General features: G+C 46.3%; 1 protein-coding gene across 1 annotated transcript in view; it reads left to right on the top strand.

Moving 5' to 3' along the window:
* LOC142588909 (kelch-like protein diablo) overlaps positions 1-2,593 on the top strand; it is a 30,444-nt gene extending 27,851 nt beyond the window's left edge. The window contains exons 10-11 of the mRNA XM_075700720.1: positions 926-1,039; positions 2,388-2,593. Of these exons, the coding sequence (XP_075556835.1) occupies positions 926-1,039; positions 2,388-2,401 (128 nt within the window). The 3' untranslated portion in view covers positions 2,402-2,593. The remainder of the gene's footprint in view (positions 1-925; positions 1,040-2,387) is intronic.
* The last annotated feature ends 15,099 nt before the right edge of the window (positions 2,594-17,692 follow it).

Here is a 17,692-nt window from a genome sequence, read left to right as displayed (position 1 = left end):
AAGGCGCACGCGTTGGAACCGAACGCGAGTACTCTCGTTTGCGTGTCGGCCAATAACTGCGCCTCACTTCCAACTCATTTACTGTGACCATATTTACGTGTAGCAAAATAAACCAAAAAATAAAAAGAAAGAAAGAAAAAGAAAACGAAGCACGAGTAGGAGGAAGCACACACGACTTACAACTGAATTACAGTCGCCCGTTTTTTTCTGTTTTGCTGAAGTTCACTTGCTGTGGCAATTACTGTTCCTCTATTTTCCAATGCGTCGCCACCTTTGTGCTGAAGTGCTGCAATTCGTATGCGCACCAACCGAACAACTGTCTGCGACCGCGACTAGAGGACAATGACAAAACGACAATGACAATGGCACTTCTCCAACCAGCATCTGAGAGTGCAAAGCGCCGCCCTCCCAAGAGGAACGATGAAAGTGGCAATAGGTTTCCGAGCGCGAGGATGCGGGTTCGATCCCGGACGCGGTGACCGAATTTCGAACGGGGGCGAAATGCGCGACCACTCGTCCGCTTAGATTTAGGTGTACGCCAACGAATCCCCAGTGCTTAAAGCTAAGTCAGAGTCTTCCACTACGGCATGCCTCTCATTGCAGAAATGTTTCCAGCCTGAGGCCTCTTCCGTGTTTTTTGGAGACGCGCCTTGCCCTGCGCCACTGGCATGTGAGCTATGGCCTGAAACGATAACTGCGCATCCGAAACGATAACTACGCTTGTAATAAGTCATTTTAGTCGATAGTAAGCACTCTTCCGGTATTGTACGGTGGTGGCTCACGGTCACGACACAACGTCACCATAAATGAATGGTCTTAATTAATCGTCCATAAATAAATCTTTAGGAGTTTTTCGTCCGCGATAAGTTATTATTATTTTTTTCTTACGATATCTTTTACGTGGCTCTTCTTTATCTCTTAACAGGATCGTCGGTGGCGCGATACGACATCGAAGCCGGAAAGTGGGACTTGGCTCCAGCGATTGACACGAAATGCAGCGCGGCGGCCGCTTTCGTCGTTCGCGACGTGGGCAACGTTGGTAGGTGTCGTCAGCATCGTGAGCATGATCATCATCCCAGTTATGTCCAGTTTGCCATTGGGAGTAATGGTTAGGAGCGTGAAGCGATAATTAGAAAAATTGCCGGCTCATGTTATTATGTGTCACCTTTCGTCACTTCGGTGTGATGAAAGCGCTTTGAAAAAAAAAAATGCTGATCCAACGAACATCATCATCAGCCTGGCTACGCCCACTGCAGGGCAAAGGCCTCTCCCATGCTTCTCCAACTACCCCGGTCATGTGCTGATTGTCGTCATGTTGTCCCTGCAAACTTCTTAATCTCATCCGCCCACCTAACCAAACATATCGGGATCTATATGTGAAGCGAACATATTGTAAATACTTTTTTTTTATGCTATAAAGCTGCAGCGCGTTTTTGCAGCGTAGCGAATACTGCCTTGCCGGCAAGGCGCCGAGACCCCCACCAAGCGACCCAAGGGATCGGGGATTACAGATTTACTGGGAAAGGTTGAATGCACAAATACAAGTATGTCCGTGTTGATTAGTTTCCTCCCTCCCCTCCCCCGATGCGTGAGGGCTAAGATTAGAATTGATTTCCGTTCGTACCGTAACTGACCGCAACGCGCGAAAAAAAGAAAGACTATTGCCGGAAACGATGAAATAAAGCTTTGAGATATTATAACCAATAACATTCGAAGTTTCGCGTGCGCTTCAGACGCTGTGACGCGCCTTCGATTCAGGACTCGATCAAGATACTGCTGATCCTGCTGCGCGGTTCTAGAGGCTTGTTTCAGCTTCGGCTAAAATGATTCTTTTTTCCGCACGCCGGATGTTTGTTTGTGCAAACGATGCGTTCCTTCTTTCGACTTTATAAATCGTGATTTGATGCGAAGGAACGCTTCGCTGGATCACTCCGCGGAAGAACGAGAAGAGAGGGGGTTAACAGAGGGGCCCGATTTTTAGTAGTCACATCATAAGTAGCCAACAAGCACTGACTGCCTATGCTGTCCTTGGTGTCAGTGTTTGTTGGCTTCTTATGATGTCCACGGAAGAACACAGCTCTTGTCTCAGTGCCGCCGAATCGAGGTGTGCGCAAGGACACCGCTCACTTACTCATCAGCCACGTGACTGTCACTGGCGTACTGAATCTGTGGCGAGCAATTGCCGTTGTACAAATCCAAGTTAACAAACCGTTTTGCTGAGCTCTTTGTCGCGTCTCGAAAGGAGCGTTTGTGCATCCGTCCATTTGTCTGTCTGGTCTGGTCATGCCTTGTCTTCTCTTGTCTCGTATTGTCTTATCTTGTCGTTTATTGTCTTTTTCATAACGTTTGTTTCTCCTTTTCTTTTCTTTTCTCATTTCTCTACCTAGAGGCGTGGATATGAACCAGCCACGTCACCGTCGCCTGCGGAATAGGTCTGCAGCGATCCATCCCGCCTCCCCAATCAAATTAAAAACGTTCCCGCTGGGATTCTAAACGTTTATCTATCTATCTCTTTTCTGCTTTCATTTCTCTGTCTTGGGTTGTGGATGTGAACCAGGTCTATGTCACCCATTAGTTCTGTGGCATGATGGCATGAAATACCGCAATATATGCTTATGATCTGCATGCTCTTGTCTCTCCTGCAACGCGGTCGATGTCACTCAGTGACCCGGACGCAAACGCGGCGTGCGTGAATACATATATATAGGCATATATATAGGAGGCAGCGATGAACTAAATCAGAAGTGAGCGTGGCCTCCAATGGGCTTGCATCTATAGTGTCCTCTAGACGGAACTGCAAGGTGCTCATCTGGCTTTCACTCGCGGGTCTCACGTGAATAACCTAGGGAATCCACAACTGCTCGTGCACGAATACAAAGCTTTGATTAGTATATGGCTGCGTTCTTTTGCGCAATGACTCTATTTACACACCCCTTCCCTGAACTTTACCCTTAAGTGTTTATCCCCGTGACCTTGACAGCTTTATTTCTCATTTTCACCTGGCTGATTTTAGCTTGCCAAAGAAAGGTGATGAATTGACAGCATGATACAATGATGTGCATGTGAAGTTTTATGTGTTAGTGTTCGGCAGAGAACGACGTTCCGAACAAGTGCTTAGTATTGAAGAATATAGAGACATTTCCCAGTTCCGAAGTAACTAACGTAGATGTGGTATATCTAATGCTTGCCCAGTGAAATTATTGATCACATTCTGAACTGATTGGTCAATGTATTTGTGTCGTGAATGTTGATGTTGAAGCGCTGTGCATTATTATGTGGTTTAGAGCTTGCGATTCTGGATCGCTAATCCGGGACACTACATGTATTTCTCGCTATATTTAAAAATTTCGCAACCACGTATCTCTAAATCGGCAGAAAGCTGTTCTCCTTACTGCGGATCGGCGTCGTATATGCAAATGACGAGGTGCCCTCTTCGTCCGCTGAGGGGCAATATAGAGGCTACTAAATAAGTACGATAATAAAATAGACAATATCCAGCCCTTCACTTTTGTCAGGATAGCTTCGTTAGTATGTACTACTGAATTATAACTAATTTGCAAAAGCGAAAAGTGGTTGCATTAGCCCTTAAAAGACCCTAGAGAAAAAAAGGTAGGTGAATATCTCGTGGCGAAAAGTGAGACTGCTGGAGTAGTGGCGTAAGCGCTGGACACAAGCAGAATGAATGAACGTTATTTGTTAGTTTAACAAATTTCCTCGAAGTTACGTGGTTAATTAGCATCAACCACTGACCTTAAAGGCTGACAATGAATGCAGCGGAAAGGTCAAAATAGCCAGCTTGGTAGCGGCAGCCACCAGCCCGTTTCGAATGGGATGTCAATGAAGTTTGTTCGTACATTTATTCAAGCAAACCGAAAGCCTTTCTAAAGCGCAATTAGCTGTTTGGCGTGCGTACACAGCTGTTTGCTCAGTTACATAAAAAATATTAAAAAGAAAACAAAGAACAAAACGGGCTTTGTTCTTCTGTGTTAAAGTGGGCTTCACCACGTTTGATGTTATCTTGAGGAGAAGACTGCTGTAGTGGTCATTCTTGTTATCGAATATTATTTGTGCATTCCAGTTTATTGAAAACGACTTCCTTTTTTCTACTGCTAAAGAACATTAAAAAAAAACGATCGAAAATACGACTTTGAAATCCGTGACGTCGCACTAACGTACCTGCAATGAAGTTTCGACGTGAAGTTCCAAAATCGATATTGCACTTTCATTTTCCCTTCTAAAAAAAAAAATCTTATACCGCTGAAATAAGGAAAATAAGAGTTCTGAAGGAATGCTTTATCAGTGCGCGCTGATTTATCGATTATCTTTAGTGTCCCTTTGATATACGTAGCCTGCACATTTGTACAGCGAGAGAGAGAGCTTAAGAAACTTCGCCCCCCGTCCCCCACTGGGCGTTTTGTAGCACGAAGAACGCGCGTTAATGATCCCGCGGCAACAACCACATTTTTTTCCTTCGCCACGCTACAAAAGAAAGTCAAATCCTACCCATGGCAACGGGTGGGTAACAGAAAACCGTGACAACGAGACGAAAGCGCGACGCGACACGCTCGAAATGACACTTGACACTTTCGAACGGGCGGGGGAGGGGGATGGGGGGGGAAGGGGCCGGGGCCCCAATTTGCATGCAAAATCACCCGATACCGCACGGGCGAGCCACTGTTGCCACGCCCGCGTACCACGGCTTGCGTTTGTTCATCGCATGTCGCGCGCGGCTGCAAGCGAGACATTTTGCGACCGTTCCCCTGAAATTACAGCCCGTTCAATTCGTTCCCCCCTCCCCCCTGCAGGAATATTAACAGCTTCGTTGAAAAAAAAAAGAAACGTTGAACAAAACAAAGCAACGTCAAACAACAGAGACAGAACACTGACCGAGGTGCGTCGTTGCGGTCACCTCGGCGCGCGTTCCCGGCTAAATAATTCATGAAGCCGCCGCGGCGCGGTGGTGAAACGCTCCGCCGCTTGTCGCGAGATGGCGTTAGCTGACAAACCGCCATCGACACGCGCACGGCCCTGAAAACCGCTCGCCCTATCGACGCGATCATCGTCGGCCCCCCACCCCCAACCATCACGACACTCGCCGTCGTGTCAAGTATTCTCTACTTGGTTCTTGTTGCGCGCTTGTGTGCTTGCCTACAGACCGAAAGAAAGAAAGAAAGAAAAAAACAAGGCTCTCCGTATTGACGCTCTTAATATGTTATGAACTCCGTCTACGGTCCCCGGTCTTTATGTACGCAACGTTTCCAAGTTATCGTCGATGCCCTCTAGCCGGTCACGCGAGAAGTCACCCCACGGGTAAAGTGATGGGTGTTAGAAAGTGCCGCGGATGCAGCAAGTGTCCGCGTATACTTGCGGCAGAAAGCGAGAAATCGCGAGGGCATTGGGGCGACGAGACGACTATAGAGCGACCGGTAATCGAACACTGCGCCCATATATATATATATATATATATATATATATATATATATATATATATATATATATATATATCGGCTACCACGTGATCGTCCCCATGATGCCGAACTCTAAAGCTGAAAGACGTGGCGAGAGACTTATATGAGTGTCTGTTTGTATGTATATTGAGAACTGTAAGACGGTTATCTAAAAGAAATCGAGTCTACGAATAAACGGTTCAGAAGGAGCGCAAATTGTCGGGGACGGACAGGAGACCAAGAAACGCGCTCCCCTGTCAAGATAATGAAACGCTTTCGAGGTTGATCGGATGTAATGGGTGTCTTATCACTGCAACTGTTCTCGTGTTTTGATCTTTTTTTCTTCTCGTCTTTGACTTTGTTCGTTCTTCGGAAGCCGCGCATACTTTTCCTTTCTCCTTCTTTTTATTTATTTCTATTAGGATATTCTCGCAGTAATGCGCGTATATGGTGCGAGATTTCGGGTGCGAAATTTGTTTTTGTAACGGGTATACACCCCTCCGCGTCAATCTTTCTCACTCTCCCTGTTTTCTGTGGTTTCGAAGGCGTTCGGGCGATCGCCAGTGAAAAATGGAATTTTAAATGCGAAGCCCGCGCTCTGTGGAAGTGTCCTCATGACGACAGCTTTTCGCCGTAGTTTCGACCTTTAGAGCTGTAATCTCGCACGCAATCTTCAAGTCAGGTCTACGTGGTTCATTTATCTTTCTTTTTTAGCACGTGTGCGTGCTGGTGGTATTTATAGCACCTAACAAAATAGACAATGCCACTGAGCACAGTTAATTGGTTTTCATGATGGAGGTACTCGCGTATCAGCGGTAAGAAAGTTGACGGTGTCTGACGGGTCTGTAGCTGTTAATCCGTTGTAAGCAACAGCACCCCAACGGATGGAAGACAGAAAAAAAAGAAAGAGAGACAAACAAATGCAAATGCAGTATGCAAATTAACACCAAGAAGCTGAGGGAGGCACTGTCACCGCCATGCTTAGCCTGAACACGCCTGAAACTCCTTTATACTTCATCTGCGGAGGGTGCTGGAAGTTTCTGGTTGTGGTGCCTTGAATGTGCTATAGCTGAATGCATCTTCCTTCCAAAGCATTCGATGCTTATTTTACTTTTTGCAGCCCGTGTTTGTTAAAGTTAAGCCACTTAGATGTGTCTTAACTTTTCAGGTTATGTATGGCGGTGGCTGTACGCTAGATGATTACTATGACAGCATCAGAAATTTGCATCATGCATGGAAAATTTCATCACAACACTTCTATCGCTTCATCCTCAGGTATCGCTTGCAGATCGCAAACACACTTCTGAAGGACACTCTCTCGCAAGGTAATTGTGACAAATGTAGTAATCGTTTGTACTCGCCGTAATTACATCAGCTCATTTATGAAAAAAAATTGTAAAAGCCGTATTCGGTCTGTCCCACACATCATACTGTTTGTGCAAAATTTCAGGTTGCCACCCCAGTTTCTCTGTCTTCAGCGATAGTTTGAAATCGCCGATCAAGTTCTGCGGTTCTTTGGTCGCGTGGCAACAGATGGACGCGGACGAGGCTGATAAAGTTCCAAACTCACCTTAAATCATTTTGTTTTAGTGTTACCATTCTACTGCTACCGATTCCCCCCAACTGCGCATAGGCAGTTGTGGGAAGCAGTAACGATAATGTTATACTAAGTACTGAACTACTGGAGAAGTAACGCATGATGGCAACGGCGGGAGGATGGCAGAATCATCTTTCTACAAACTGGCTTGGAATGTAGCAGAGAGAGGCTAGGCACGGGTAGCGTAAGTGATACAAACGTGCTCTTATCTAGGCAGAAAGGCCATACACCCTGGTTATTCACTGTCTCAAGCGTGCGTACAGTCCAGTTGCCTTAAAGAAGTGACAGCGGACATTCCTCAGCTAATTTGTTCACAATGACTGACTCTTTATTATTTTCTTCTCTTTCCTTCTTATCTATTTTCTCCCTCCTCAAGTGTAGGGTAGCCAGCCGGCCACGTCCTTCGTTAACCTTCAAACTTTTTTCCTTTTCGTTCTTTTTTCTCTTTCTATAGTTACTCGCAATTTGACGACGTTATGCTAAAACATCCATGCTCTTGACATAACTCCTTAATAAGAAACTGCGAGTTTTGTAATTCTCCCAAATGTTGAAAAAATGTGCTGGCCGAAGTCGAGGACGCAGCTAGAATATGTGCCGAGGTCATATCAGCAAGGCTATGTACATTACTTAGAAGCTGAGCTGTGACTCAAGCAATTTCAATGTGGATTTTTTTTCTGCTCCATAAACATCGCATTGTTCTCGATCGAAGTGTCACCCATTGCTATTCTTATACAGGGAGTACCCGCGTCTTTTTAGTGGAGCCTTAAAGTTCAACAACACAGAACTTTCACTTCGGTACGTATTAAAATTTTTTTATAAATGATCAAGTAGTATAATACCATTAAAGTAATTTTGGCAAAGCTGCAGGGCCGGTAATTGCACAGTTTTCTTGTTACTATATCTGATTGTTTATTTTCTGCCTAATCGCCCGCGGGTGCGCTTAGTTACGATACATTTGTTCTTGCTCCGTACAAGGCTTGCAACGTACATATTTTGTACTTTGTAATAGCTTGTACCTGTGAAGTATTATCGCTAGTCACTCGCTTACTTTGTGGACTGTTACGAAACGTTCAGCTTCGAACATTCGTGTGCTGTCGGTGTAGTCGGGGTCACCCATTGATTCAAGTGTGCCCCCACTCACTTATTCTTGATACGTTGGCAATAGAGTGGGCTTAAGTTTGCGTGTGAGTTGGGGTAGATGCGTGCAAATGACGTGCGAGAAACTTACTATGGCAGGGAGTGGCGCTATACTCCCTTTGTTACTGTGTAACGAGCGGCACTCACTCTTGTCAAGGTTCCGGGGTTGAAGTCCTTAACTTTCTTTTTCGAGGTTAGCTATGCAAATCTGTTGGATGAGAGAATCTTTTCATTCTCGCTGAAAGCCGTGCATTGCGGAAGGCTGGCAACACAGGCACTTCTTGTGCATCAGCGGTCCGTGAACTTGGTCGCACAGAATCATTCCATTTCTTAATATGGCAGTCACAATTTTTTTGCAGCAAACTGCAGCACGCGTATTCCCTCTACCGCTCCATATCTTGCAGCTCGAATCGAGCACGGTGCGTTAGCGAACAGACAGTTGCATTTCCGACGGCTGATCTCATCACAGAAGCAGGACTTCGTATTTATACGGCTTTCTGTTAAGCAACGTGCGGAGCACCGCCGAAAGCGACATCTAGTTCCTCCGGAGCGAAGAGCTCCACGAAAAGGGTCCATAGCACCCTTTAGACTGCGTACCGCGGATGTAGATTGAGTAGTGATGTGAGGACATTCGAAATTTCGAATGCGACACGAATGTAGTCTCTCGTATTTGATTATAGAACTCGCTTGACGGGAAATCGTCGATGATTCATTTATTTTTTTTTTCGATTATAAGTAATAAAAACGCTTCTTCCGAGTCGACAGGAAAATGTTGGATGCAATTCGTGACTGTTCGGAATTATTTCTATTGCAGACAGAGAGAAAATTTTATTTTCGTTGTAGTATAAGGGAGTCGGAAAGCCTCAATCTAGAATCTTGCTGACGGCCTAGTTCAGCGGAGCGCTGATATAGTCCGCCAGGTATCTTCGGTCTCCTATAGGCTGTTTGGCCGGATCAGCCACTTTTCGGTCGCATTGGGGCGGGGGGGGGGGGGGGGGGGGGTGTTCATTGGGGTATGGGATGGAATTCTTACGGCAGTGAAGTTGCGGAGACGCACCATCAAATACATGGAGTAGTTAACTTCTCCAATAACGCGCTAACTTGTGCTGCTTGGTACATGTCTGAAGAAAATGAGTAACAGCGCTGGACAACAAAGCTTTCGTCTGTCCGGTTCTCCAGCGCCTGTTACTCATTTTCTTTAGTTAACCTCTCACTGCGTGAATTTTATTTTCTAGTGAAAAAAATATTTGACAAGTCTTTACTCAAGCCAAATATGCCTACACCAAGCTCGCGTTTATAAACAAACGATTGGTTGCGACTATATTATGCAAAATTGGTCCCGTATCATATGGGATGCGCTACGCATTTACGCGTGTATTTTCGGTCTGCGAAAATACGTTTGATGTGCAGAAAACTTGCAAGAAATATCAAGGTCACTTCTAAACAGCTTTGTACATTCCTTTAAGAAACGGAGCGCGTTTCTCGCGGCTAGTTTCACTAAAATTGTATGACGCCTTCCTGGAGCGACTAACTGATAGCTTCAATATGTAGGCTGGATCCCTTATGGAGAGTTCTTTTGGGGTTAGTTTTACATTACATATCCTTTAAGAGTTTGACGCGAGCTGAAAGAAAATATCGTTCCCTTTCTTCAGATAGTTATTTGTCACTGCTGGGATTTTTTCTTGTAATGTGGCAGGCGGCACGCTATGTTCATCGTGAACGCTGTTGGAACATTGATTTCCTTACCTATATGTTCTACACCAAATGGTACCGAGAAAGCGTACAGCCCGTACGAGCATTATATTTTGCCTCAAATTTGTTCTTTCGCGAGGGTACATAGTCCCACTCTCATGCACACAACCCAAACACGATATCGCGGCGACCGTAAGTATAAGTTGAAACCAAAGCATTCTCTTGCTTACGACCGAATACGAAGTTTTGTTATCAAAGGCTGTTCTTCTATTTTGGCTCCTCTCCCTACGCACATTTCTAGCCTTCCTTTGCGTACCCCTTTGCCTTTCCTTATTGTTGGAAGAATATAATAGTCGCGCTATTTCATAAACGTGGCAGCATGAGCGACATGAAAACTTATCGCCCCGTGTTTTCCCTGCTTGTCTCCGTTTGCAAAAGTGTTTGAAATAGCCATGTTCACATGTCTGTCATTTTTTGTTAAGCATACGATTAGTATTCTGTGGAATCCGCAGTTGTTAACCGGATACAATTAGGCACCGTGTACTTCTGCCTGCGAAAAGCATTTGACGTTGTTTCTGATGACCTTCCTATCCATAAACTCTTCAGTTACGGCGTTACTTCCAGCCTGTACACGCTGATTAAAGACTACGTGTCCTTTCGGTTAAATTACGGGCAGCTTAATATTTGTTTTCGCCATTTATCTAGCAGATATATTTTTTTTTATTTGGTCGATTTCAGCGCGTTCGTATCTTTCTATAGGACGACATTCGTTATTGTGCTGCAATGTTACACTTGCCTCCTTCGGGCATTCGGTTACACGTGCCGTTGCTGTCTCTCATCGTTCAACAAAATAGAAGGCCGACATTGTTTTCGTTTTCATTGTTGTCATTGTTGTCGTAAGAAGGCTGACATTGTTGTCGCGTCATGGCGCGCCAGGTGCACGACAATCTTTCAGTTTCGCATTTGCGATCTCCCCAGTTAGTTAACCGGAAGCCCAGCTGTGAAGACCATTACGTGTACAGAATAACGTAATTAATAAACCTTCTTCTCTTTACCGAGCGGACTCTACGTATGAGCTTCATATTTCAGTTTACATCGGTATTCTCGATAGCGATCAGAATATGCAGTATTCGATTAGTTATTTGAAGGTCGTATCTCTCGAATGGGCTTATTCGACTCTACGCGAAGGTTTCACTCCTGGAACGCCCATAAAATTAAGTAAAGAAAAAGAAATTCTGCAATGCCTTTTTTTCAATTCCTAGGCGCATGAAGGGGGCGTACTATCGGTGCATACGGATAAGAGCAATCGAACGATATTTTCCGGCACTTACAGACTGCTGCATGACGACAGAAAAATAGATAAATAATAAATAAGAGATGAGCCTTGCAGCAGAGCCGCACTTCCGCACTCACAGGGCGCGATCGTTACCATCCTGAGCGTAGAAAAAAAGAAAAAGAAGGAGAGAGAGAGGGGGGGGGGGACTCAAGGAGGAATAAAAAAACGAATGTATAGAAGAAATCCCTCTCATTCGATGAACACGTATATTTAGGAAGGCCGCCAGCGCCAATGAAACCTACTGCGGCCGCTCTCTCGTGGGACGCGCACCCATGCCGACAAACGGCGTGGGATGCATTATCTCTCGGCGCGCGCACAACAACAACGGATGGCAGCACAATTGCAGCGAAACCGTATATAGCCCGGGTCTTCGTCAGACCTCTCAAACTAACTCACACCTTCACGCCTCCGTTCACTTTTGCGTCGTTTTATCTTTATGTATATGTATTTTTTATTTTTATTTTACCCATCTCGCGGTGCGCGAATAAGCACCGACACCTACGTTACCCGACGCTCTCTGTGCAGAGCACTCGCCGACACTTAACCCCGTGCCGATATAGTTCGGTGCAGTGACTGTGAAAGTCGCTGGGGCGGGTTGACCAATGCGGAGGCAGGGGTTGAGGTTGCCCTGTAATAACACCATCTCGCACGGTTTCGATCGCGATGGAGCCATATATCGGGAGGAAATGTCTCGATCCTAATTGGCTCCCTCGCGCAAAGGCACCGAACGCGATCGGGGAAACTCGATACCGACCAGGCTCGATCGAAGGTCGAAAGGGCCCCCCGTGTGACTCGAGTATAACTTTTCCAGCAAGTGCATGCACTTCGCCTATGTTTCTATTAAAAAACAAAACAATACACTGATCGTTTGAGAAACAGTAATATATTAGTAACATAAAAAAGACGTTCGTTGCGTAGTTTCTCCCGAGAAAACGCTTCCGCGCACTTAGGGCACGAAAATTTGCAGGACCCCCAGACTGGCACTCCTATATGTGTGTACTAATACCACTTTTACCCCCCCCCCCTTTCCTCCCCCGCTTGCCCCCGCACAGGCAAACACACGCGCAGATCCGTATTTGGATCGTGGTGCACGCAACTATTACAAAGGAGCCAGGTATAGTTCTTCCATCTCGTCCGGTCTCGCACTCCTGCCTGTTTTGCCGGCGTGGTCGACGCTCAAGCCCGGTATCCTTTACCGGCGCGCGCGCTCAGCGGGTGTGTGAATGCGCGAGCGCGCGCAAAGAGACCGGTGCTAATGCTTTCTGCGAGGGATTGGTGCTAAAGTGAGGTAGGGCAAAGTGAGGTAGGGGGGGGGGGGCATGGCGTTGGGGGGGTGAGTTCATGGTGCGAGTATAGGTGTGTAGAGTGGTGTGTCCCGCGTAGCGCGCGCAAGCTGGCCATTGTCCGTCCCGTTCAAGGGGCGCGTTGGGGCGTGCAACCCCGAAATCTATACCCAAACCATTAGGTATGGCCGCTCGCAGGAGCACTACATATGCCGAAGGGAACGCACGCTGCGTCTGGAGCACCGATCGCTTTTCAACGCGCAGCCCTTCCCCTTCCGTTTCTCGCGTTCCGTTTCAAGTTTCTTCGGGTTTTCTTTTTTTTATCTATATTGTTCGGTGGCCCGCTAAATGCAGTGCCGCTATGGCAACCTCGAGTCTTTATATATGTCCGTTCACTTTCGGAAGCGCTGTTCTATAAGGTGAACGGTAGGGCCGCTTAAAGTCACGGGTATGACACGTCAGTTATAACGCTCACGTATATGTACAGACAAGCAGAAGTACAGCGTTTTTAACGTAGCGCCTGTGTTCGACGCTTGTAGATACACCCTGTCATCGAGTACGCATGCACATTGTTTATCGCGCATGCTCAGCTAGGGTTAAGTGGCATTTGGTAATGGTGGTAATACAGACATACTTTTATTATTTGTTTACACATCTGCAGACCCGTTCTTTAAGCCTGGCAGGATGGACGCATATGGATATTGAGAAACAAAGCACACAGTCTCAAATAGTTGGGTATGAAGGGATAAAACACATGCGTATAACAAAGTAGTAAAATTTCTCATGCTAAGGTCTTGCTGACGGTGCGAGTCGGAAACTTTAGGGAGTCTGCAGTGGATGTGTCTCGCCAGCTCAATTATTAGAAAGGTTTAACCGCGCTACGTGATTCTTATCAGTAGTACAGCGATGCTTTGATCCAGTATGGTGGTGGTTTAACTATCTGTTAGTGAGTTTTAGCAACAAGGTATTTCCTCACAGAAAAACGCACCTGACGGTAAGGTGAAGCTTCCCGTTCGACAAAACAAAGCATGTGCTTTGTTTTGTCGGCTGCTAAAATTATCTCGCTTTATTTGCACGATATACGCCTCTATATTTGCCGGCCAACTGAGAACAATCAGCAAAGCGCACGAAATGCTATACTTGCTCGATGCGGCTATCGGTGCAAGGTTAGGATACTCGTATCATCGGTACGGCAACGGGGGAAAGTTATGATTATCCATTACGCAGCGGCGCTGACGGCGATATGCGCGTACCTGTTAAACTTGTGTCGATGCGCTACGATATAATCCGCAAAGAAAAGCAGTTATGGGGTAAGTACAGAGCATATGTCGATACTTGTTTAGAGGGCTCAGCTGCTTAACATGCTGAACGCGAAAATTAGCAAACACAACTAAATAGAATTATACCTTTCAAGAGAAGTCTCAGCGCCAACTGTCTGGTTGCTTTAAGCGATGCGCATGGGAAATTCTGCGTATATTTTTGCTCTGCGTTTGCCGCTTCTTTGTGGATTTTTAACGTTTCCTGTATATAGTCCCTCGTACTCGCTATATACTTCCGAAGGAAGTGCTTTTTCGCATAAAGCGACGCGTGTCTACAAAAACGGGCGTCGGATCGTTCGTATGACAGCGAATTCGAAGGGGCGTCAAACAGTCGCTCACAACATCCAGTATAGGCGGATGCCGGGAGGAGGTGGTGCCGGAGAGAGGTTGGTGAGCCATGGTATGTATAGGCGTGAGAGTTGAGGGGCATAGCATAACAGCATTCGTTTCGGGTCTCGCGCATACACTCGCATACACAAAACGAAACGACGAGAGCTCGACACCGCGTCCTTTTACAAGCGCTCACGAGCTCTCAACGGTTGACTGCTCTCACACGCGGCTGGCTGCTCGGACACGTGTGTTCTATGCGTGTTGGCGATCATATACAAGGTCCTCGTGGCGCATTTGCAAGGGGGGCTCTGGCGCCACGCCGAGAGAGTGGTTTTAAGTGCCGTGTTTTTCCTAGGAAACGCCTCCGGCACACGCTTTCTCTCTCTTTCATTGTGCCCAGATCGTTGTCGCGATCTCTCAACCTTTCAAACAACCTTTCAAATGCGGCGCGCACCCCCGAGTTGCAGTGCGGCGGCTGCGAAGGAAAGCGGGTTCTGCCCGCGAGAGGTCGCATTGATCGCAATGGCCGCCGTCGCGGCGCGGTGCGGCGACGATAAACGCGCTTTTGTCGGAACGGTGTCGCACGGCGTTCACGGTTGGTTGGTCGACGGTCGGTGCGTAATCGACACGGAGGTGCGAGGTTAGTTTTTCACGGCTTCACAGTTCCGTTTGCTAGCCGTGGAGACTAGCTTTGAGGCTGTGCGGGAAGCGCGGACAGATGGCTCTGGCGTCTGTTTCGCGGTAAGGTATTCTAAATTGGGTTCGGACGTTTCCCGGCCTCCCTCCCTTTAAGGAAAAAAAAAGCGTGTCGTCTGTTTCGTTTTAACTCGCTGTACATTCGAAAACGTGCGCGACTTCTGTTGTTTTCGGAACAGCGCACCTTGTAAACATAATCGATCCTAGAAGTAAGGGCGTAGTGCTGATTTACATCTATGGGAATTATGCTGGCATGCATATACTTCAATGACTGATCGCACATTCTCCATCGACCACTTCCTTGGATATTACTTTTGAGCGCACGTTAATTGGACCATCCAGCGAAAGCGGCCTGACGAAGCGAACATGAGGATCTGAGGTTAGCGTTACTTTCAAAGTATCGTGTTTGTCGAATGAATATAATAGAATACAATAAGAAGAGGCGCGTTGCGTCAGATATTGCGTTACGTAAAAGAGAACATATCCATGAAAGGGGTCTCCCCAGAATAACGGCTTCATCACTAATGCGGAATCAAATGTTCCGCTTGTTGCGTTAGTTCGCTTCCGGGGAATTTTACTGCGCAACCAAATGGATCGCCATATTCTCGGCTATTGCGACCCTCCATTACGAAGTAATAACCAGCGATCACTCAACTTTCTCTCAAGGCTACAACACTTCTACAAATGATACCCCACAACAACATATCGTGATCTTTTTTTTTCTTTTTTTTCTTTTTTTTTTTTGTAGAGGCTGAATCAAGCTTCTCAGGGACCCGCATTTTGACATCCACGGTGAATAAGACTTTCCGACATCCTGAAATTTCAGATCAATCCTTCCAATGGTCCTCGTGAAAGTTTCCATTTGGGCACAGAAGCTGCGACGAAGTGAGAGTGGTCAACCTCATACCACCATCGTTCGTGTCGCGCACTTGTCCTCACCATTCTTCTATCGACAGACTTCAAGCATCGCTTTCGTACTCGCGCACGTCGTCGCTCCGTCAACGTCTGACAGTGCACATTCGCGTGAACTGCACGGTCAGCATTTGCATATAGCTTGCGAACTGCGTACTCCATAAATATATACATTGCGGGACAGGACACTGCGCGTCGCACGATATGACAATAGATACTAGCGTGTGCGTCGCATTTAATTTTATAGCCTTAATTAATCGCTTCGCGAATGCTGCGCTTCACATATATTCCAACGTGTGCGTTATATGGGCATACCTTTTAGTTACGATTTATACGCTGCTCTTCGTTCACTGCATTCTGAAGCACGTTAATAATGCTTGCGGCCCTATATATAAAGTGCGGTTAAAGGAAGCTTCGTGAATGGAATTGTCTTTCAAAAAAAGAAAAAAAAAGAAACTGCAGTAATGCGCGAATAGATTTCTGTGCCAGCGACGGATGTGGTCAGAGTCTAACAATTTTCGCTTCCTATCGAACCTATATGGCATGACAATCATCTACCGGTGGTTTCTGGTCAATCTCTTTTTATAGTTGTAGCAAAGTAAATCCATCACCTCAAAGCCCTTCCTCCCATCTTTTACCAAGTGAAACTTATTCCACCACTAAAACAAGAAGAAAAAAACTACGATGACGTGCCTACCAGAGCTGTAACTTTGACGAAACATCACAAGTGTGTGTGTGTGTGTGTGTGTGTGTGTGTGTGTGTGTGTGTGTGTGTGTGTGTGTGTTGAGGGGGAGAGGGGGAGGGAGGGAGGCAAAGAGGAGGAGGGTAGGTGGCTCATTTCAGTTGCGTATGCATATTTTTCTCTGCCTGAACCATCGTCTGTTGTGATGATGTCTTGAAACGCGGTTAATCGAAACTGATCGAGGGCTATAAACACTAATCAGGCGCCCATCTCTGCTAAATACAATTATCTACGTCTCATCAGTATGCTCTCGTGAGCGACATCTATCGAGCACAACCATATTTCCTTAATGTATGCGACATGCCCAGCTCCCTTTCATCACCCGGGATATTTTGACAGCCCCCACTGAGGACAGGGGACTCGATGTGACACTCGCCATAGCGCGCTCTCAGCCTAGCTGACCTCCCCCCCTTCCCCAAAGGTTATTCCGTGCAATTGAGTCCAAACGTAAAGCCCCCAGGGGCATTGCTTTTCAAGAATAAAGTTTCATTTCTTGGTGATTTATCAATGACCCAGGACGATATAACTAGCGAGAAGACAACTATATCTAGACGTCTTTGTGTTTAGCTTCCTAGTTGTACCATCTTCTTTTCTTTCTTTTTCTTCTTCATCCTTTGTTTCAAGAGAGTTTGCTATGGAGCTACTCGGTACATGGTATTTAGAACGAAAATGGCGCAATTTAGCGGGATACTAAGAGGGACGTGGTGCTGTCTGTCTCTCCTCGTTTATTTATATCGCACTTTTTTCGTTCTGTTTTTTTTTTCTATGAGCCATATGTAAAATAGCTGTCGCTTTGAGAGTAGTTGTAGTAGCAGCAGTAGTAGTAGTTGTTGTAGTAGTCGTTGTAGTCTATTAGTAGTGAGGAGGTAGTTAGTGGTTGTAGTCTTAGTAGTAGCAGTAGTCGCAGTAGTAAAGTTTTATTGGCCTTTTAATACTTATTGATGTTATAGAGTATTCTACGAAAATAAGTCCCAGCGTATAATACCGTCACTTATTTTGCGCGCTGTGTCCTAATGGCCACCAGACGCGTAAACATTAAGCCAGCAGGCTTCAGCAAGCGAGGCATGGAAGTCTCGAAGGCCGATCACCTGGTCTTGCAAGAGCTGCACCGAGTGTTTGGATCCGCACCGCTGGTACGATCTGTTGGGAACTCGGCGCTGACGCCCGTGGTTGTACCTGGGTCGCAAGCCCCAAGGGTAG

The sequence above is a fragment of the Dermacentor variabilis genome, chromosome 7 (genome assembly GCF_050947875.1).
Source record: "Dermacentor variabilis isolate Ectoservices chromosome 7, ASM5094787v1, whole genome shotgun sequence".
Lineage (NCBI taxonomy): Eukaryota > Metazoa > Arthropoda > Arachnida > Ixodida > Ixodidae > Dermacentor > Dermacentor variabilis.
The sequence above is the reverse complement of the archived record's forward strand: the minus strand, read 5'-3'. Positions and strand labels throughout refer to the sequence as shown.